The sequence below is a fragment of the Rattus norvegicus genome, chromosome 9 (genome assembly GCF_036323735.1).
Source record: "Rattus norvegicus strain BN/NHsdMcwi chromosome 9, GRCr8, whole genome shotgun sequence".
NCBI classification, from domain to species: domain Eukaryota; kingdom Metazoa; phylum Chordata; class Mammalia; order Rodentia; family Muridae; genus Rattus; species Rattus norvegicus.
This window is the reverse complement of record NC_086027.1, coordinates 64,011,304-64,034,569: the sequence shown is the minus strand read 5'-3', so window position 1 is coordinate 64,034,569 and position 23,266 is coordinate 64,011,304. Positions and strand designations below refer to the sequence as shown.

The following is a 23,266-nucleotide window of genomic DNA, read 5'->3' as shown; positions in this document are numbered from 1 at the left end:
TGAGTCCCCAAGTTTTTCTCTTTAGCCATCTCATTGCTTCTTTGCTTTTCTGAGTGAATCTGATTATTGGGTTATAGGTGGCATTTGCACAGAAGGTAACTCAATATCCTCGGTCTCCCCTCAGAGGGCCCCTCAGAGCTAAGAGTTTTTGAGAGCAGAGTTCTTAACCGCTGAACTATCTCTCCAACCCTCATTTCCATTTTCAACAGAGAGGATTTAAGTTTACTGTGTGCATTCTCTTGAACTGAATAACACTTACATTTAATTATTGTATTATATTTATTACAATTATATATTATATATAATTATAAATATAATTATATATTATTATATTCTTTTCTCTTTTTTGAAATAAAATCTCATGTAGCCTATGTTGGCTTTTAAGATTTTTAATTTAAAAAAATATAAGCTTATGGGTGTTTTTTCTGCATGTATATTAGTGTAACACATGCATGCCTGGTGCCCAAGAAGGCCAGAAGAAGGCATAAGGTCTTCTGTAGCGGGATAGCAGACACTTGTAAGCCACTGTGCAGACACTAGGAATCAAACTCAGGGCCTCTTGAAAAGCAGGGAAGTGCTCTTAACTGCTGAATCATCTCACCAGGCTCCCTTTTTATTTTATGTGTGTAGGTATTTTCCCTGCATTTATATCTGTGCACTGAATGTATGTTCCTGTTTTTTTTCCCAGAAGCTAGAAGAGTGCATCAGGTTGCTAGCTGTCATGTGGTGATGGAGATTGAACCCAGATCCTCTAGAACACCTGAGCTATTAGTTACCCCTGTATTTTAACTTTTAAAAGTTGATAACTCTTCCATTAACATACCTTATCATAACATTGTTATAACCACCTTTTGTCTCTGGTTTGTGTGTGCTTGTGTGTGTGCATTCATGTGTGCATGCGTGCGTGTGCAAGCACATTTATTTGTTTTTAAAAGCAAGATCTCTCAACATAGCCCTGGCTGTTCTGGACTCTCTATGTAGATCAGACTGGCCTTGAACTTGAAGAGACCCATCTGCCGCTGCTTTTGATAGTTGGAATATTTCTCTCTTAAAAAAAATAAACCTTGGGCTTGAAAGAGTGTACCCCAAAACGGGGAGCCACGTCTCTCGCTCCGATCACAGGGTGGGGTGCCCCCAGGAATCACGAGGAGCCATTCTTGATGTAACAGCAAGAGGTAGCTTTATTAACGAGATCCAGGGTCTTAGCGGGATCCCGGGTCGACACGTATCTCACACAGGAGACAGAGGAATCGACCCCGAGCTTCCAAACTCGGGGGTTTTTATAGGGGAGGTAAGGGGCATTCGAGCGGTTACACATGATTGGTCAATTCAAAAGGTGCACGGTTACTTTCGGCGCAAAATGACATCAGCAAGGAGTATGTGTTATCTAGCAGCTCGGCAGGCAGGTAGGGTGGCTCATCTCACTCAGGGGGGTGAAGGAAGGGGAGGGTGTCCTTGGGGAAGGAAGGATGGTCAGTGTCCTTGGGGCTGATAGCTGGTTTGGCAAGTCCTATCTCTGGCTCTCCCTCAGGCACGTCCGGCCCTGCACATCGGACTCTGACAATGAGCAACCTTTATGAAACTCTAGTTCTGCACATTCGGGCTCTGACAATGAGTAACCTTTATGAAACTCTAGTTCTACAGGCTGGAGAGATGACTCAGCGGTTAAGAGCACTGACTGCTCTTCCAAAGGTCCTGAGTTCAAATCCCAGCAACCACATGGTGGGTCACAACCATCTGTAATGGGATCTGGCAAATCCGAAGACAACTGCAGTGTACTCATCTATAATAAATAAATAAATCTTTAACAACAACAACAACAACAACACCCCCCAAAAAACAAAACAAAAAACCCCAAACCTCGTGATGTAACAAATCACGTTAGTTGACAAATGATATTGTGTTACTAGTCAGTTTCATTGTTCAATCATACTAATCAGCCCAAGAAAACTTAGGTGCATTTAAGGCCTTGGAAAGTCACATGCCCTACGGAGTGGCAAATAAACCCAGTGAAAATTAAAGTCCTCTTGTGTGGGAGCTGTATTGGATTTGGGCCTGGCTGCTTTGTCACTGTGTGGCACAAGAAGTTTACATTCACAGAATGTTGTCAGCCTGAACAAGACCCTTCTGGGTCTCCAACAAGGTTTGACCCCTGCTGAGCCCTGCCCTTGCATGTGGAAGCCTTTTGTCCCCAACTGGGAACAGTCTGGCCAGGTACTTCTCACCTGAGTCAGAATTAGGCTGGCCTTCCTGGTTATTTCCCTAATTTATTCAGGCCACATAGTCGGTCCTTTGTTACCGAAGTCTCAGCCAGGGTTCCCCACTGTGCTTGACTGATACCTGCTAAGTGGTGTTCTTTGGATATATAGTTTGGTCAATAAAGAAACCAGAAGCTCTCTTCCTCTTCTGGCTTGACACGAATAACCTGTGTGTGTGTGCTTCTTTCATCCCACAGGCTTTCGCCCGATTCTCAGTACCGTGTCGGTGCTGGCGCCGACACTCTTGCATTCACGAGCCTTTCAGGCTTTCCTTATAGTGGCAGATAATTCTTTGTTACAGGAAGTTTTCTTCTGTAGGATGTTGAGCAGCATCCCTGTTGCCTCAGTGTTCTCCTGCTGTGAAGAGACACAGCAACTCTTTGGAAACATTTAATTGGGGCAGATTTACAGTTTCAGAGGTTTAGTCCATTTACATCATGGAGGGAAGGAAGCATGGTAGCACACAGGCAGACATGGTGCTAGTGAAGTAGCTGAGACTTCTAAATGGATCCACAGGCAGCAGGAAGAGATATAGGGACTGGCTTGGTCTTTTGAAACCCCAAAACCCACCCACCCACCTCCAGTGGTGCACGTCCTCCAGCAAGACCATACTTCCTAATCCTTTCAATTAGAGCCAGTCTCTGGTGACCAAGCATTCAAATCTGTGGGCCTGGGGTGTGGGGCATTGTTGGTATTCTAAGCTCTGCCCCACAGTTACCTGGCAACAGCCAGCTGTGCCTGACACTACATAAGCGGCTGTTTGCCCCCTCCTCACTCTCTTGCTCTTTGTTCTCTTTTCTTCCCTGTTCTTTCCCTCTGTCTCCACCCCTGACTTCCCACGTGCTCATGGCCAGCCTTTGTTCCTCCCCTCTTCTACTCTTCTTCTCTCACTAAACCTCTCCATGTGGAACCATGTTGGCTTGGTGTGTTCGGTCTGGGAAGCGAGCCGAGATTTAAACCCCAACAGGCATTCTTATTCAAACCACCACACCTGGCTTCTACATTCTAGGGCTCCTATATTATTACATATATTATTATTATTATTATTATTATTATTATTATTATTATTCTAGGGCTCCTATATTATTAATATTATATATTAATTTTATGCTGCTGTGATAAAATACCATCACCAATACAATTCATGAAATAGTTATTTCGGCTTACATTTCCAGAAATGTGAGCTCATCACGGCCAACAGCTAAAGCTATGTTTTAATTTTGAATTACTATGCCTAAGAGATCCATGAAACAAAAATGCCTCTAACTTATTAGTCCCTTGCCCAAGGACAGATATTCTGGAATGCTGGAGCCTACTGTTGATGGGAGATAACAGGTCAAAGAGTATTTGATCACATTTACCCAACTACAGGTGCTTGATCACATTTAGGTGGTAGGTATGTGGGTAGGAAATACATCAAGATGTATGTTTGCCCTTGGTTGGATGTAGGCAGGAGATATGTAGGCAGGAAATTTGTCAGGATATATGCCTGCCCTGATTAGACCTGATGGGAAATATGGTTTTGACTTTTTTTTTTTTTTTTCCTGGAGCTGAGGACCGAACCCAGGGCCTTGTGCTTGCTAGCCAAGCGCTCTACCACTGAGCTAAATCCCCAACCCCATGGTTTTGACTTTTAAGAACCTGGGAAACATGACGTAGCTAGCCATTCCCTGGGAAGCCAGTGGTGGACCTGGCCAGAATCTGTCTTCCTGGCCGGTATTTAATTAATGCTTGTTTCAAATTTGGTTCAAAGATTGTGGAACTGAATTGTGGATTTTCTCAAGACTCTCAGTTTTAACACTGTCTATAATAAAAATCATTAACTGGTTGTAGTGGCATACTATTTTAATCCCAGCACTCTGGAGGCTGAGGTAGGTGAAACTCCGTATTGGAGGCCAGTCTAGACTACATAGAGAATGCCAGCCCAGTCAATAGATAGATAGAAAAGATAAAAGGAATCCTTGAGGTCCATTTAGAGTGAGTTTACAGCTAGCAGCTTTAGAGATAAGCATGAGGCACAGATGCTCTCCCTAGCCGGAGGTTAGCACAGGCTTTTTTAAGAGCTCTAAGAGTTAGGGAGTTATAAATAATTGGCTATGTGACTGAGCCCAAGACCAGAACAGAGAACAGTCTCCAGCCTCCAATTACTCATTAGAGTACCAACAGGATAGGAGTGTTTGGGAAGGGGGCTATGCTGGTGTGACATTTCTAAAGTCTCAGCCTATGGGGTAGAGAGCAGGGCTCTCTCTCTCCCCCCCTCTCCCTCTTCTCCCTCCTCCCTCTCCTCTCTCTGCTTCTCCCTCTTTGCTCTGCTCCCCACTTCCTCTTTCCTCCCTTTCCATCAGGGACTTTACAACCATTGTCCTGCTGGGTGTAGTGGCACAGACCTTTAATCACAGCAGTTGGGAGGCAGAGGCACATAGATCTCTGTGAGTTAAAGGCCAGTTTAGGCTTTCTAGAGTTTCAGGACAGCCAGGGCTACAAAGAGAGATCCCATCATCAAACAGACAAACAAAAAGCCAGAAGAAGCAAAACAAAAGGAAATAAAACAAACAAACGAACATACAAAACACACAAACTAAACCAAAACAACAAAACCCACCATCTTGTACTAAATCAGCATGCCAGGCAGTTTTGCCTTTTTTTTTTTTTTTTTTTTTTAATGATGACTTTTTTTCTGCAGACTGATTCTATAGTTGGCTTAATGGTCAAAAGCACTCACCGTTTTTGCCAATGATTAGGGTTCAGTTCCCAGCGTCCAGATCGTAGCTCTCAATCATTCCTAAGTCCTGTGTCAGGGGATCCAATATCCTTTTTTGACCTCAGCAGGTACCAGCCATACATGTGATGTACACACATACAGATAAAACATCCATACACATAGAATAAAATGAAGAAATCTTAAAAAAATTGTTTAATGTCAGGCATGGTGGCATATGCTTTTAATTCCAGTGCTAGGGAGGCAAAGATAGGCAGCTCTCTATGAGTTCAAGGCTAGCCTGGTCTACATAATGAGTTAAGTGCATGGAGATAGGAACTGGTTATTCTTAAATGGATAGACAGCTAGGGAGAGCTCTTGGGTAGGAACCATCAAACTAACCTGAGTGTCTCCACATTAGAGGGCTAACTCCCAAACTTGTGCCCCAAAGAAACTCCTTCATTACCCAGACCTTTTCTTCACTGGGTTAACTTCCTCCCAGGTCCCCTTGGGGGCCACAGATAACCCATTGTGTAGGCTTGGCAGGGTAAGAGGCTCATGACCTCTCACCGTTGTGGACCTCTGATAACAAAAGTGGTTTGTTTCTGAGGGATATTTTGCTACAGGGAGGGACTTCTGCAGGTTTCCCCAACCTGTGTTTCATCTAGTCAAGTCCTTACTGTCATTTTAGTCGGTCCAAGCAGCTAAAGGCATCTTACCAGATCTAATTCAAGGAGAAACAGCTGGCCTGGAGTAGCACACACCTTTAATCTTATCACTCAAGAGGCAGAGGCAAGCAAATCTCTGAGTCTGAGGCTAGCCTGGTTTACAGATCGAGTTCCAGGACAGCCAGAGATACACAGTCAGACACTATCAAGGAAACAAACAAACAAAAACAGAGCCAAATTTTGCTCCACACCTTATAAAAAAGCATGTAAACACAGACTACCTACGGGCTATGGTGCTTCCTCTCTGGTCACCCTTCCTTGTACCACAGCTGCAAGAAATCTCACATGTGATAAACTGCAGGTCTCCATCCTGTAATTCTCTTTTTAAAAATTTTATGTGTATGAGTATTTTGCCTGCATGTATGTATGTGCACCATGTGTGTGCCACAGAAGCCAGAGGGGTTGGGTCAGATTCCCTGAGGATTTGAACCATAGCTCATGGTTGTTAGTAATCATGTAGGTGCTGGAAAATGAACCTGGGTTCTCTTGCAAGAGCAGTCAGTGCTCTAAACTGCTGAGTCATCTCTAAAACCTCAAATTTGTTTTGCTTTTTCTTTTGAGACAGGGTTTCTCTGTGTAGCCCCGGCTGTCCTGGAACTTACTCTGTAGACCAGGCTGGCTCAAACTCAGAGATCCTCTGCTTTCAGAGTGTTGGGGTTAAAGGCATGTGCCACTAACCTACTGGCTGCAACTCTCTCCATGATGGAGAAACAGATTCATGGGAAGAGCTATCAGGCAACACCAGGATAGCCAAGACTACACAGAGAGACCCTGTCTCAAAACTTGGATACACCTTAGGCTTATTTTCTCTGAGTATGAGGCCATCCTTAAATTTGTAATTTAGGTCCCAGCCCTGGGTTACATTTAGAACAATTTAAACAGCGATAGAAAGCTGCAAATCTGGTCAATAGGTCACTCCTCTTTGCCTGATCACAGCAAAGTTATTGCAAGAATTATTTTAAGTACACCCATGCTGTTCTTTTTCAACTAGCCATTACCTGGGGTCATCTTGCCCACCGGACAGAATTATTTCTCGAGAAGAGAACTGGGCTTTATTGCAAATCAGGACTTAACACTGCTTGTGACCCTATCCCCCTTGAGCTGCCTGTTAGGAAAGTGTTCTATGGTGTGGGGGCAGGCCTAATGGCTGGTCAATACTGAACAAGCATTGCCATCTTAGGCATCGTAAACTTTAACAGGTCTGGGTATCATACTGTTTTTTGGGGGGTATTTTGAGGGCAGCATTCCTTTAGCTAAATTCTACTTTGTGTAATTTAATGTCTCGTAAGCAAACCTATTAGTAATTACTACATCAATTCTATTACTTTGAGTTTCTTTTACATCAAATCCTTTTAATAATGCACACCTGAAGGAAACATTGCTTGAAAAACTATCCATATTTCTCCATGCCTCATTGTGAGGCTATGCAGCAAGCTTTTTCTAGACAGTTTCTCTTTTTCTTTAAAATAATGTGTATGTATGTAGTGTTCATAGGTCCATCAGATACCTGGACTGGACTTAGTTTGTGAGGGGCCATGTGAGTGCTGGGAATTAAATCTGGGTTCTCTGGGAGAGCAACCGTTTCTTAACCTTTGGGTCATCTCTCCAACCTGTCCTAAAGTTTCCAATGGTGCCCTTTCTGTTTTCCACTGTCCTGAATCTGGGAGTTCTTTCTTTCTTTCCCTTTTTTTTTGAGACAATGTATCTATTTTTGAGCCAGGCTTCTGGGAACCAAGGCTAAGAGCCTAGTTTATTTCCAAATTCGTTATGTAGCAGAGGTTGACCTTGAACTCTGGATCTTCCTGTCTCACCTTTTGAGGGCTGGGTTATATACTTCATCTCCGGCCCCAGCATTTAACTCCCTTAGAATAATCTGTTCTTTTTCTTTTTTCTCTCTCCTTTCCCTTCCTTTCGTTTGCTTTTTTTGAGACAGGGTTTGTCTATGTAGCCCAGTCTTCCCTGGAACTCTCTTTGTAGATCAGGCGGGTCTCGAACTGCCTTTTGTCTTCCAAGAGCTTGAATTAATGGCTCTGAGAAGACGCGTTTCACTTGGAGAGCAGCCATTCTCTTCAGCCTCGCTCGCTGTTTAAGGAAGCCGCCGGGAGCCCGCCCTGGCCCCTCCCATTCCCATCATGCACCTCGCAATTTTATTTAGGTGGCAGTTGGACTACGTGCCACGGTGCGGCGCGCGTTCTCGTGTGCGCAGGCTCAGAGTGCGGCCTGCTTCTTGTGTTGGCGGAGGCGAGCGGAAGTCCTTGGGAGCGCCAGTTCCGTCTGTGTGTTCGAGTGGACAAAATGGCGAAGATCGCCAAGACTCACGAAGGTAAGCGGCCTTTCCCTTCCCACGCGCGACCTCGGCAGCCAGCCAGATGCGTCCCTCTCTCTTGGCTTTCGGCGTCTTCGCGAGGCATCTCTGGCCTGGGCCGAGTCAGCGCGGCGGGGCCTGCTCGGCTCTTCGGCGCAGGCCGCTACCCTCGTAATGGCGTCCTCTTGCACTCCGGGGCTGGTGCTTTGTTCCGCGCTGGATGTTGGTGCTTCGGACTTCTCTTGCTCTGGCCGGAGGGCCTCGCTCGAGCGGCTTGCTCTGGAGGACTCCGGGGGAGGGAGCAAGAGGCGGACATGGGAGGGACGTCTCTCTCGCTCCCTGGGCGCTGTCGTTGGCAGTTTGCACCTGGAAAGCCCTGAATGACGGCAGCCGCTTTCGGGCCGCTCTTAACGGAGTCCGTTTCAGCGGAGGCCTGTTACTTCAAACCTCCGTTGTATAGGTATCTCCAGGCGGCTGGGTTATGTTGTGGTGGTGCTTGCACGAAATGATTCCGGCATAAAATCTGGTAGTTTACTCCTTAAATCACTTTCAGCGTAGTGTTTCTCTTTTTCTTTGAGAGCTAAATGTTGGAGAACCAGGAGTAAGAAAGAAGGAAGGAAGGGCAGATTTGACCAGTTGCCAAAGTTTTCAGGGTAGTCGGTCATTTTATGCCCCACAAGAGTAAAACAGCTTGAAACATGTTGAAAAGCTACCGGATTCCATAAAGAAGGAACCAGAGAAGACGGGAAGGAATTGAGTGTGAGAGATTGAATCTCTCTTTCTTGGCTTCCGGTTTAGAAGCCAAAATTTACGCTGACAACATGGCTACTAAGTCACTAAACAAGTCCTTTCTAAGTGTGTGTCTTGGTGTTAGAGAGAGGTAACAAGCTAAGGATGTTAGAAATTTGACAGTTTGATGTGGAAAACAAACGTGAGTCTTTATTCTCTTAGAAAAGGAATGTGTACAGAGAAGTAAAGCCAATACTTTCTGAGAAGCTGGGTAACGGAGCCATTAATTTATGCATAGTTATTTTTGGGAGGTGGTGACGTGGTGCTGATAAAAAAGGATCAATCAGTTTTAAATTAGAGGAGGATGTCTGAGCCCGAGGGAACATCTTGTAAGAACACTCGTGACTCGTAAGTGACTCGTTGTTGTGGTGGACTAGGGTGTAAGGAGGGAATTCCGATACGATTCTAGAGAGATGGTTTAGGACCAAAAGGTGATTGTTGGGACATTGGAGGAACTGAAAGTATCAACACTTTTGAAAGCCAGAAATGTTAACGCCTTAGTCTTTTGTTTTTAAACTGAAAGTACAACACATGTTTTTGTTTTCTTTTTTTCTTTTCTGAGATTACATAGTGATCCCTGTTGCCCTGAAACTTCCTATGTAGACAAGAATAGGCCCTAGTCTACAAGGTTAAAAGGCCCGAGTGTGCTATGTCTGGCTAGTCCAAGACTTTTTTTTTTTTTTTTTTATTAACTTGAGTATTTCTTATTTACATTTCGAGTGTTATTCCCTTTCCCGGTTTCCGGGCAAACATCCCCCTAACCCCTCCCCCTCCCCTTCTTTATGTTTTTTTTTTTTTTTTTTTTTTTTCCTGGAGCTGGGGACCGAACCCAAGGTCTTGCGCTTGCTAAGCGCTCTACCACTGAGCTAAATCCCCAACCCCGGTTTTTTTTTTTTTTTTAAATTGCAATCTCTCTCTCTCTTTCTTTAAAGAATGATTTATTTCATGTATGTGCGAACACTGTCGCTAGGTTATTTCATTCTGGGGAACCAGTGAGTTTTTTGGGCTTACAGAGCCTGGTATGAGGGGAAGTGTTTACTGACAGAAGCATGGTTTACTGCATGCTGGCATCTCCATAGCTGCATAGGTAGAGTTTCATGCCCTGATAGGTTATTTATTTATGGATATTTTGTAGCTTTGATTGTTGGCTTATTGATATCTTCAATGTAACATACTCCCTGTTAGAAAATGTAAAGTTTATTTTATGTGCAGTAGTGTTTTTCCTACATATATGTCTGTGAGGGTGTCAGATTCCCTGGAAGTGGAGTAAAAGACAGTTGGAAGCTTCCACATGGGTGCTGGGAACTGAACCCAGGTCCTCTGGAAGAGCAGCCACTGCTCTTAGCTGCAGAGCCATTTTTCTAGCGCTGGTAAATGTAAAGTTTAGGGATGAATTTATTTATTTTCTTTCTTTCTTTCTTTCTTTCTTTCTTTCTTTCTTTCTTTCTTTCTTTCTTTCTTTCTTTCTTGTTTTTTTCATTGTAGAAGTCCAGCAAACTTGTTGGTCAGTTGTAGGTCATTGGCAGAAATTGCTAATTAGGATTATTTTATCGTTGAATTAATTAGTATTGTACAAGTGCTGTTTGAATGCAGGGTGCTGTATGTCACTATTAGGTATAAGTCAGATGCTAACACCACCCCCCCACCCCCCAAAGACAGGGTTTCCCTGTATAGACCTGGCTGGACCTAGCTGACCTGGAATTCTGTACACGGGGCTGGGCCTTGAACACAGATTAATCTGTGTTTCTTAAGTACTGGGATTAAAATTCTCGCATCACCACCGCCCATCTCATAACTTTTTAGTAGAACTGTATATAGCATTTTCATGGCCTCTTGCTCTCTTAATGACGTTTTCCTGGAGAATATAGTGTTTTACAACTGTCATTTAAGTCACTGTAACATGGAGCAAAATTCGTTTTCCTGAGGGGTGTGGCCCTCAGTATAAGTCTTCATTGTCTTAGTCTTTTTGTTTTTTTTTTTTTGTTGGTAGGTTTGTTTGTTTTGTGGCTTTGCCTTGGAATTTGCTCTGTATATCAGGCTGGCCTCGAACTTTCTGTTTTTTGAGACAGTTTCTCCATGTAGTTTCTGCTGTCCTGAAACTCTGGGTAGGCTATGCTGGCTTTGGATTGGCTTGCCTCTATCCCCCAAGTGCTGGGATCAGACTTATGCACCACCATGCTTGTTTAAAGTAGGGCTTTTGAAAATTTTTTATATTTATATTTGCTTTGTGCAAATATCAGGACAACTTGGAAGAGTTGTTCACTCCTTCCACGATGAAGGTTCTGGGATGTCAGGTTTGGCAGGAAGTGAGTTCACACCTTTAATCAGAGTAATCTCATTAAAGCTTTCTCTACCATTGGTGTGCACAGGAATTATATGTGCCTTGATAGCTCCAGCACCTGGTCTATAATATGTATCCAAGTGTTAAATCAACATTTATTTGATAGATTAACATGTATTAGATTTATTTTACTACTTTTGGAGAAAGGGTCTTTTGTAGTCCAGGCTGGTCTTGACTTCTGATTTTTCTATCTCTTCAGTGCTAGAATTGTAGGCATGTGAATTCACACCCTGTAGTTTTATGGAAAAAGGCTCATAGAAGTGGATCGTATTTATTTTTGTTTTAGTTTTTCCCTTAAATTTATGTATTGTGTTTTGTATTTCTGCTTCTGTCACCATGTGGAAGTCAGGACAACTTTCTGAAGTTGGATTCCAGTTTTCAGGCTTTCTGCAAGAGCCTTTAGCTGCTGAGCCATCTTGCTAGACCTCACTTTTGGTTTCTCTTGGAAATAGTGTGTGGACATGGCTGGCTGGTTACTCTCTTTGCTTGTTTGTTTGTTTTGAGACCCATTCAGGGTTTCTCCATGTATCCCTGACTGGTCTCAAACTCACAGATCTGTCTGCCTCTGCTTCCCAAGTGCTGGGATTAAAGGCATGCACCATTACATCCTCACTTTGTATCTTAAGCTAGAGTAACCCTTTGCCTACTGGACACTGGGATTTTCTGAATGTAACACTATGTGTTCCAGATCTCAAAGTTTGGGATCAATTCCCAGGATTCTGTAGTTTATTACAGAGTATTTGCCATTGAACTACCCTCCCACTCTGAAAAGGGGTATTTTAAAACCCAGTTTTGTTACATCTGTTTGATCAGAGAGGTAGAAAATAGCTTATTCTTCTGAGAGTCTTCTGAATTGAAAGGAAAAGCTGTTTTAACATTAAAGTTGGAAGGCTTTAGATAGCGCAAGGTTTGACTTTTGGCTTTTTAGTGAGTATAGAAAAAAGTACGATCTTCCTTTCCCCAAGTAACAAATTAATATTTGTGTGTGTAAGTATGCATGCATGTGTGTAGTATGTGTATGTGTTTAGGTATCCCTGCCTGTGTTACCCATTGTATGCACATGGAAGCTGAAGGGGCAGTTAGGTTTTTTTTTTTTTTTCCTTTTTTCTTTTTTTCGGGGCTGGGGGTCGAACCCAGGACCTTGCGCTTCCTAGGCAAGCGCTCTACCACTGAGCCAAATCCCCAGCCCCAAGGGGCAGTTGGGTTTATTCCCTTGAGCCAGGGTATCTTACTGAACCTGGAGCTATGCTGGTGACCAGCAAGACTGTTTTTTCCTTCTCTGCACGGAGTTACAGATGTGCATGACTATGCCAGTCGTTTTAACATGGCATTTGGGGATTTGAAGTTGGGTTCTATGCAAGCATTCTTACTGGCTGAGTCATCTCTCCACTCCAGATGATTTTTGTGTTTTAAGAAAGTTATTGAATAATTTCATTGGAGGCCATCATTAGATTATTGGAGTAATTGAGACTGGTCTTTGATTCAGACTTCCTGGTGTGACTTCTTCTCAGTAATAATTTTCCGTGCTATTCTCAAGCATTTCTATTTGTATATTGCTTATTTTTAAAGAGATGGCTACCTCAGTTTGCTTGACTCATGGAAGGTATAGAATTTCTTTGTATAGAAGTTGGTTATAGTTGTGTCTTCCTTCTATGGAAGTGTCCATCAAACAACCCCCCTCCCCAACCCCACTTTGGGCCTTTTTTCTGTTTTATTTGTTCTCATTTTGACCAGGTTGACTTCATATCTGCTTGTCCTTGGATTTCTCATCCTCCTGCCTTCACCTGACACCTCAGAAGTGCTGCCATGTCACCTATGTACTATCCTCAGCTTCCATGGTTCTGTTCTTAGGCCATATTGAACCAAACTGGTTTGTTTTTTTTTAAGATTTATTTATTTATTATAAATAAGTATGCTGTAGCTGTCTTCAGACAGCTTCAGAAGAGGGCATTAGATCCTATTACAGATGGTTGTGATCCACCATGTGGTTGCTGGGATTTGAACTCAGAACCTCTGGAAGAGCAGTCAGTGCTCTTACCTGCTGAGCCATCTCTCTACCCCAAACTTTTTCAATATATTTCTCTCTCAGTTTTTGATAAGGTATGTTGCCCAGGATGACCTTGAATTTTCTTGCTTTAAAAAGTTTTTGATGGGGGTTGGGGATTTAGCTCAGTGGTAGAGTGCTTGCCTAGGAAGCGCAAGGCCCTGGGTTCGGTCCCCAGCTCCGGAAAAAAAAGAATCAAAAAAAAAAAGTTTTTGATGACTGGGTCTCACTTTATGGCCTTGGCTGGCCTAGATTTCATTACCATAGATAGACCAGGTTGTTAGAGGTCCACCTGCCTCTTTTGAGTCCTGTGAGTTAAAGGCATGGACCACCAATACAAACACCTTATCTAATGGTGGCATTATAGGATAAACACAATTCCTGATTTCTGTGGGCAAAAGAACTGGAAGCTAAGTATGGTGGGCCATATCTCTAATTCTAGTTCTCAGGAGCATTGCCAGGAGGTTAGCTCAGGTACCATTGTAAAGCTTTGGCACAAGAAATAAGAAAAGAAGCCATATGTGTTAGCACAAGGAACTCTGAGTTTCTGTGTCTGGGTAATGGTTAGGTGCATCTGACCATTCTGATTCGGGTGGTGTCATCATACTATACTGATGTTGTAGAAGACTGATTGCAGGCTGTTGGATGGTGGCTTTCTTTTTTTTTTTCTTTCTTTTTTTTTTTTTTTTTGTTTTCGTGTGTATGTTTTGAGGCAGATCTCACTATGTAGCCCTTGACTGATGTGGAATTAACAGAAAAGACAGGCTAGCCTGAACTTACGTGAAATCTTCCTGCCCTGCCCTCATGAATACAGGGGTTTCAAGTGTGAACCACCACTGTTGATTTAAGATTGGGTTTTTTTTTGTTGTTGTTGTTTGGTTTGGTTTTCTGGGGGGAGGTTTTGTTGTTGTTTTGAGACAGGGTCTCTATGTAGCCTTGACTGTCCTTGAACTTGAGTTTGGTCTGCCTCTGCCTCTTGAGTGCTGGAATCAAATATGAGTGTGGCTATGACTTAAGTTTTGAAGGGGTCACAAATACCACTTCCATCAGGACTCTGGAAGGAAACAAATGAGCAAATGAAACTGACCAAACAGCTTCTGTGTTCCCTCCTCTCAAGGGTGGGAATTAAAGACATGTACTACCACTCTTGGTTCATAGGTGTGCGCACGCGCACACACACATACACACACAGGAGACACAGAGTTAAAAGAGATAATAGACTAAAATAAAGCTCAAATTAGGGTAATTCTAACTACTTGTTTGTGGTAACAGTTTCCAGCGGTGCAAAGAGGGATGTGATGTAGGGGATAATTGTGTCTGTAAAGATGATACAGTAACACATGCTAAGAATTTTGAGATGTAAAACAAAAACAAAATGGGGGACAGCAAACCCATTAACTTATTTTTTATTTCCTTTTAAAATATTTCAATTTTTATGTGCGTGGGTTTTTTGTCTACTTGTATGTCTGTGTTACCACATACATGTTGTACCCCTGGAGGCCGGAAAATTGTGTCAGAACTGGAGTTACAGATGGTTGTAAGCTGGCATGTGGGTGCTGGGAACCAGACATGGGTCTTCAGGAAGAACAGCCAGTTTTTTCAAACACTGCGCCATCTCCAGCCCCTCATTGCCTCTTTTTATTTAATTCCTTGTCCCTTTCTTATTGGGGAAGGGGCCCAGCCATTCTTTGGACTCCATAAACTTGTTTAATTTCCATCTACCTTTGAGAATACGATGTTTTTCTTGGCTGGGGCTCAGTGGGGTTAGGCAGTTAATATGATAATTTGTAACTGGCATTTGATCCCCTACCTAGTGAAGGAGAGTCTCTCTGTCCACTGGTTGTAAGACCTACCCATAATCTCTGTTCTAGCTGTTCTTAAAAATCATGCTGCCAAAGATGTCCTTGAATTCTTGTCTCTTCTTCTGGGCTACAAAGTAGTCACCATACTATACTTGTTTATACAGTGCTGGGGCATTTGTTCATGCTAGGTAAGCACCCTACCAACTGAGCAACAACCCCCCAACTCCCCAACCCCCAACCCAATCGAATTAGTATGTATTGAAAAGAAACTGAAGAGTGCTAGACGTACTAACTCACAGAAGACTTTAGGGATTAGGAATTTGATCCTTGGAACTCCTGTAAAAAGTTAGATGTGTAAAAAGTTAGCTAAATGAAAGTGGATGTGTAATATCAGTACTCCTACTGCAAGAGGGAAAATAAAGATGGGAGAATGGCGGGAAACTTTTGGACCAGGTAACCAGGGTCCACTATACAGTTGAGAAATAAGACTTTAGCAAGTAGAAGGAGATGGCTCACAACAGCTGCTTTACTGGCTGGTCCACTTTACTGGCCCCAGCCTAAAGCTGTTTTATACTTGGTCTTAGCTAAAGGGCAGAGAAGTGATCTAAGCTATTTTACCTCTTTGGTGGGTTTTATTTTTTGCTGTAACATAACACATGAGGCTAGGTATCAGACTGAGGAGCTTAGAGTGCTAAGCAACTGATTTACTACTGAATGTCTCGCAATTCTGGTAGTGGCAAGTTTAAATAATTGTTAAATAACTGGTCCAACATTTTTAATTTTTCTGACTGCCAGGGATTACTTAGTAAGTCACTTGTCAAACAAGCTTAGTGACCTCAGTTTGATCCTGGAACCATGCAAAAGGATAGAAGAGAACGGAGTTTCTGAGGTTTCTGATTATTTATTTGACCTATAATTTGCACATGCTAGTGTGTATATATATATATATATATATATATATATATATATATATATGGATTTAATTATTTTGTATGTGAGTACTGTAGATACCTCAGATCCTATTACAGATGGTTGTGAGCCACCACTCAGTTGCTGGGAATTGAACTCAGGACCCCTTGCTGAGCCATCTCTCCACACCCCAACAAGTACATATTTTAAAGTAGGTTTAATTTTCAGTTGGGGGAAGATTTAGAATTTCAAGGATAATTTTGATAACCCATTCTAATGGTTGGGGTTAAGTTGTTGAGGAGATAGTAAATCAGATCTTTGGGTTCCTTTGATCTGTTGAGGTAAGGAAATGTAATGTATGTGTAGGTGTACTTAATACTGATAGCTCTTTTAGCCTCTTACTAAGTTTTTCTCTATTTGCTGATATTTTGAAAAGACCTAATAAGGAGATAAATTATACTGAGAGCTCTTTAGAACATGAAATTGTTTTCTTTCTTACAGATATCGAAGCACAGATTCGAGAAATTCAAGGCAAGAAGGCAGCTCTTGATGAAGCCCAAGGAGTGGGCCTTGATTCCACAGGTTATTATGACCAAGAAATTTATGGTGGAAGTGATAGCAGGTTTGCTGGATATGTGACATCAATTGCTGCGACTGAACTTGAAGATGTAAGTTACAAATTATCTAGGACGCAAGGTTTTTTGTTTTATGTTTTTGAGAGAAAAATAGGAATTTTCTGTTTGAGTTGCATGGTTAAAAGGAGAGAAACAGTTTAATGACACACACACATAGAGAAAATAGTTTTACACACACACACACACACACACACACACACACACACACACACACACACACACTCTTCTCTTTGTAGTCCTAGCTAGCCTGGAATTGGATATGTAGACCTATCCACACACATACTCACACCTGCCCTCTCTGTGATCCTATATGTAGACCGTGCTGGCCTCAAACTTTACCTGTCTGTCTTCCAACTACTGGGACTAAAGGGGCATGCTACCGTAACTCTCCCTGGTTTCTGAAGTTTCACAGTCAGCCTTCTTTTGCCTGCTAAATACTGGGGCCACCCTCACCATGCCCTCAGATAACTCCTAAAGTGCTCAGTTTTGGAATTTTGTGGAAAACTTATCTGAATATTGTTCTTATCTGAATATTGTTACATGATATATAAAGCACTTTCATGTCATTCGTGATATAAATTCTTGTTACCTAATCCTGTCCAGAATACTCTATGGAAAAGGTGACTGGACTGTAAATAGTCGTTTTTCAGACTTGTTCTTTCACCACATCCAGTTTTTGTGAGTTGATTCCTGTTTTTGGATCCAGCTTTTCAGGTCTTGTTCATTCTAACAAATGCTTTACCTCTGGGCTCACCAGCCCTTTAAATTATGTTGTTTTTTGTTGTTTTTTTTTTTTTAATATTTTTTCTTTTTTAAAGATTTATTTTATTTATATGAGTAGTACCCTGTAGCTGTCTTCAGACACACCAGAAGAGGGCATTGGATCCCATTACAGATGGTTTTGAGCCACCACGTGGTTGCTGGGAATTGAACTCAGGACCTCAGGAAGAGCAGTCAGTACTCTTAACCGCTGAGCCATCTCTCCAGCCCTGTTGTTGTTTTGAACAGGATCTCCTTATAGGTCCATCGGGGTGCTGGGATTATAGGCTTGTGCCACTATACTTAAGTTTTTCTTGAGCTGTTGTATCTACTTCAGCTTTTTAAAAATAAATGTATTATTTTTATTCTTTGGGAATTTCACACTTGCTTATATTGTATCTTGATTTTTTTAAAAGATTTATTCATTTATTATATATAAGTACACTGTAGCTGTCTTCAGACACACCAGAAGAGGGCATCGGATCTCTTTACAGATGGTTGTGAGCCACCATGTGGTTTCTGGGAATTGAACTCAGGTCCTCTGGAAGAGCAGTCAAGTGCTCTTAACCACTGAGCCATCTCTCCAGCACCTGTATCTTGATCTTATTCACCATCTACCCCTTCCCCTTTTCCAGACTTACCCCATGTCCTTCCAACTCTATCTCTTTTTTAAAAAATAACTTTTTGAGACTAGTTTGTGCTGCTAACATACTTATAGGTGTGGAATATCCACTGTAGTATGGCAGTCGTACCCTTAAAACTTTCCCTCCTGAAGTCATCAGCTGTCAGTAGTTCCTCAGCTGGGGGTTGGAGTTCATGAAGCCTGCCTGCCTGCCTGCCTGCCCCGTGCTGCAGTGCTGACTGACTGGTTTATTCTTGTGTAGGCAGCCACAGCTGCTGTGAGTTCCTGAAGGCAGCAGTCCTCGCATGTCCAGAAGACACTGTTACCCTATCCTTTTCAGTCTGCCTCTTAGAATCTTTGTTCCCTCTCTTCTGGACAGTTTCTGAACTTGAGAGGAATTTGTGATACAGATGTTCAATTTTAGCTGAACAAAACAGAACATCAACATTTTTATGTAAATTGTACATAGCTTTTCTGACTATCTCAAATGTTCAAATGTTTGGTGATATAGCTATTTAATTGGTTTTGTGTGATTACTTTTTGATACTTTATACTGATGATGAAATTTTTGTTGTTATTTCATTTTATTTAGAAATAGGATCTTACTCTCTCTATATATATATAAAAATAAAACCTTGGGTGTCTTCCAACTTTCTATGTAGACCAGGCTCGTCTTAAATTTATAGAGATCTACCTGCTTCTGCCTCTCATGCACTGGGATTCAAGGTATGTGCCCTCAACCATGCCTGGCTCAACCTGATTATTTTTATAAAATCCAGGTCAGGGGTTGGGGATTTTAGCTCAGTGGTAGAGCGCTTGAGGCCCTGGGTTCGGTCCCCAGCTCCGGGGGGGTGGGGGGGATCCAGGTCATAGCTTTGTCACTGGTACTTTTTCCCCCACTTTATATGATTGTCCCAAAGGTGAAATTCTAGAGGCTGATGGTCAGAGACTAGTTTTTGCAGAGAGTGTCTCCCTACATACACACTCATTCTCTCTCTGTGTCTGACTGTCGTCTGCCTCTCTTTCTCGTGTGTGTGCATGTGTTTTGAGACAGTCTCAATATTCTTGTTGACACTGACCTTATACTTAGAATCTTCTTGTCTCTGCCTTAACCAAGTGCTAGGATTAGGAATTCTGTGTTGGTACAACCATATTTGTCATAGTACTTAGTTCTCTTACCTAGTAGTGAAAGACAGAGATGACTGTATGTTGTAGAATTAAGAAACGTTTTATTGGGGTTGGGGATTTAGCTCAGTGGGTTAGGTTAGGCCCTGGGTTCGGTTCCCAGCTCCGAAAAAAAGGAAAAAAAAAAAAGAAACGTTTTATTTTAAAGTAGAATGTATGAGTGCATAATGCTGTGTAAACATGTTGTTGGGGAAGTCAATATCTTTGATAATAATTATTTCGTCATGTTGATTTTTATGTTGTGACCTTCTGGGTGTTTGATTGCAGGATGACGATGACTACTCATCATCCACTAGCTTGCTTGGTCAGAAGAAGCCTGGATATCATGCCCCCGTGGCATTGCTTAATGATATACCACAGTCAACAGAACAGGTGATGCTTCACGGTTTATTCAGCTTACAAAAAGGGAATGAGTTTCCATGGGAGCACAGGAATTTTAGCAGTCAATTCTGAGAATGTTTTGAGAGAAGAGCTTTCTTGGGGGAGTCTTAAATAATTGTTTTGTAAAGGCAGTTATTACATGAAATTTCGACTTTTGGAAACTGATCAGCCATACACACTTTTCTTCAGCAATGGTTTATTATTTGATGTTTGTAGTGGGGAGGGGTTGGTTATTTATTAGAGTGAGTATTAAATGAGACCTATATTTCTTTCAGTATGATCCATTCGCTGAGCATCGTCCTCCAAAGATTGCAGACCGGGAAGATGAATATAAAAAGCATAGGCGGACCATGATAATTTCCCCAGAGCGTCTTGATCCTTTTGCAGATGGTAATTCTTTCCCACTTTTCTATAAGTATTCAGACATTTATTTTAATTAAGTTGTCTTTAGCCCTTTGATTTTTTTTGGCATGCTTATGGATTTGCTTTTCGTTTTTAAAGACCCCCTTATAGATTTGTATAGATTTGGTTGAAGTCACAGATGCCATATTCTTCATCTTTATAATGCAAGTTTTCTTTCCAGGTAGAAGGACAAGAAAATAATGAGCCAATGCCATAGAAACGCAAAGGGTTAAAGGTTTTTCTTTTACTTTTGTTTTGGGTACTCTTGGTATACTTTGAACAAATGTGTTTTTCTGCTCAAAATACTTGCAAATTATTGCAAAGTTTTCATTCCAAATTCTAGAGTTTTGGATTGTTACTTTGAGAAACTGTTTCTCACACTAGTTCCCCTCTGTTATAGCTTAGTAAATGCACCTACTTTGCTGTATTCAACTTTGTATAGTTAAACAAAGTTATATACAAAGACTTTGGTGTTTAATCGTTGGAGTCTGTTTTGCTAATTGTAGTGTGCAAGGGGCATAGTGAGCCTGATGGAAGATTTCCTCAGGTGAGTTGAGTCCCACCATCAAAACTAAGTGCCTGTTTTTAAAAATAGATTCTGCTGCAGGTTTTCAAATTAGACTTTCAGCCTGCATGAATTAATAGGGATATTCTTTGCTTTACTTGCATAATTGTAATTGATTTAAACATGTATGTCAGAATTCACAGGCCCATACTAACTGTCCTTAATTTCTTTCCTACAGCAGTACTGCTATATGCCAGTCCTGTCTGCATTCTTAAGGGTGCAGTTCAACACATCCTCTCTAGATTATGGTGAAAAAGTATTCCAAAGGAAGTCTTATCAGAGCTAGTGTCAGAAAGAATGACACTACCAATTGGGCATGATCGTCAGCATAGGAGATGTCTTAGAATTTTATTATTTTGTCCTAAATTTTAATGCTATACTATTTGTATAGCTATTATCACTTTTCTAAAGCATAGTGTGCCTTTGTGGTTCTTGTTATATACTGTTTGGGCTTCTTTAAGATATTTTGCAGTTTGAAAAGCAAATATTGAAATTTTAACCAAGAGACGAACACATCTCTTTGTACACCACTTTTCTTTTGTGTGCATCATAGTAACTGGTAGAATAATATATCATAAGTTATGTTTCCAGTTATGATTGTACTTTCTAAGAAATAGAATTATATATTGGGTCAAGGAAAAAACTTTAAAAAGAATGAAGCCCTTTTTAGTAATGTGACGTGAAAATATGATTGTAGGAATATTTTTTTATAATCAGATTTTCTAAGTTACAACTGTTTAGATCACTGTATGAAGAACCTATGTTAGTCAGTTACTATAGTCAGGATTTTAACAGCTTGCAACAGGTAATGTTTTGAATATAAATATCTTTCCAAAGTGTTACTAATGGTAAAGAGATAATTTTCTAGGCTTCTATTCTGCTGCTTGAAGTCAGAACTGCTGATGGAGACAAAGGCACGAAAGTGTACGTATTCCGGATTAGCAACCCAGGAACCCATCACTTCTGAAGACTAAACTGTGCTGTCATTTTGCTTTATATATGCATTAAAATAATTGTTTTAAACTGCTGTAGATATGTTTGTGTTCAAACAGGTTAAATTGATCAGCAAACTCAATAAAAGTAAGATGTATAATTATCAAAGTTTTCCACCAAAAAATAAATTAAATGATTATGGAATAACATAATATTAGAGCAGGGCAGAGAAATCAGTTGAACCCAATACCCTTTATTTATTGTGCTCTTGTCCTGTTGCTGTTCTTTTCTGCAGGAGGGAAGACCCCTGATCCTAAAATGAATGCTAGAACCTACATGGATGTTATGCGAGAACAACATTTGACTAAGGAAGAGGTAGGAACTGCTTTCTCAGTGTAATGGTTGTGAAATAATGTCAGTATTTATCTAGGTTTTGATGTTCACAGCAATCCCCCCGTTTCTCCATGTACCCCTGACTGTGCTGGAACTTTATGGAGACTAGACTGCTCTTAACTCAAACTCTGAGTCTCCAGTCAAACACTTGTCTCTCCAGTGCTGAGCTTAAAGCTGTGTACTATACTGCTCAGCATCTGTTTTTCTTTTTTTTTAAATTACTTTTAAAAGGTGGTCTCATTATATAGCCCTGGCTGGCCTAAAATTCAGAGAGATCTGCCTGCTTTCCCCTCCAAAGTGCTGGAATTAAAGGTGTGAACAATCACAATTGGACTGTAGCATTTCAATCATAAAAAGTTAAAAAATTCGGTCCCCAGCTCCGAAAAAAAAAAAGAACCAAAAAAAGTTAAAAAATATCCCAGCATTGTATGACCCTTGACACTTGATATTTTGGTTTCCAGAAGTTCCCTGGCTTCCCGTATGTGCTTGTTTGCTTGGGGAGGCATTTAAGGGAGGTTACTAGTGTACCTCATGAAGCTAGTGGTCACAATTTTTGATGACTACCTACTGGAGATTGGGTTTGGCAATAGATGGAGAATTTTAAATAATCCTTTTGGCTTACAGAGAGCATTCTGTGCTAACATGGATGCAATGCTAGCAAGCCAAACCTCAACTGTTTTTGTATTTTTGGCTTTCATTACATTTATTTGTGTGTGCATGCTTATGCCATGGTACACGCCATGGTGTGCCTGTGGAAGCCAGGTGGCAACTGGCAGGAGTTAGTTCTGTTCTACCAAGAGCGTTCCAGGGATTATTGGGCTTGGTGGCAAAAAGTGCTATTGCCAGCTGAGCTGGCTTGCCATCACTGGTCCTAATAATTTTATTGTTGTTTGTGTAGGGTCTTCCTGTAGCTCAGGCTAACCTAGAACTCACTCTGTAGCCCTATATTCATAGGCTGGCCCTCTGAACGTTAAAGCCTCCTGAGCGTTAAAGGATGACAGATGCACATCACTGAGATTCTCTTGGCTTGTTGTAATAGCTCCTGTATCTTTATTAACAATAAAAGTCAGTAGGATTTGTTAGGTGATTAAAAGGTGATTTCATCTTAAAATGAAAGGGTGAATTAAATGCGTTTATTACGATACTAAGTTTTATTTTCATGTTTTTAGTTCTCTTTTGTTTTTGCGACAAGAGTCTTGCTATGCATTCCTGGCTGGACTAGAATTCTCTCATTGGTCTTGGATGCAAACTAATATGCCTGCCTTAACCTGTGGGTCACAGGCATGTGCCACCGCACCTGGCTTATCTTTATGTCTTGAGTCTTAAAGACTTTCACGTGCATATTTTTCAGTTCTCTGCTGTTAAGTGGACATTTACTTACTGACTAGGGAGATTATAAGATTACCTTCTAGCCTCACTGACTAGAAATTTTATTTTTCAATAAGAACTAGCTTCAAAGCGTAGGCTGTTAAAAATTCTAGGGTTGCATATGTACTGTTTAGGAAGAAAGACAATGA

At 41.4% G+C, this 23,266-nt stretch overlaps 1 protein-coding gene across 4 annotated transcripts in view; it reads left to right on the top strand.

Moving 5' to 3' along the window:
- The first annotated feature begins 7,846 nt into the window (after window positions 1-7,846).
- The window catches only part of Sf3b1 (splicing factor 3b, subunit 1), a 39,895-nt gene continuing 24,475 nt past the window's right edge, over window positions 7,847-23,266 (top strand). The window contains exons 1-6 of one of the 4 annotated variants that reach the window (XM_063267778.1): window positions 7,847-8,007; window positions 16,376-16,542; window positions 19,343-19,447; window positions 19,732-19,846; window positions 21,292-21,347; window positions 21,652-21,707. In XM_063267778.1, the coding sequence (XP_063123848.1) occupies window positions 7,980-8,007; window positions 16,376-16,542; window positions 19,343-19,447; window positions 19,732-19,846; window positions 21,292-21,311 (435 nt within the window). In that variant the 5' untranslated portion in view covers window positions 7,847-7,979 and the 3' untranslated portion in view covers window positions 21,312-21,347; window positions 21,652-21,707. Of the gene's footprint in view, window positions 8,008-16,375; window positions 16,543-19,342; window positions 19,448-19,731; window positions 19,847-19,895; window positions 21,732-23,266 lie in introns of those variants that run through there. The other 3 variants (XM_063267777.1, NM_053426.1, XM_017596654.2) reach the window with 3 other exon arrangements.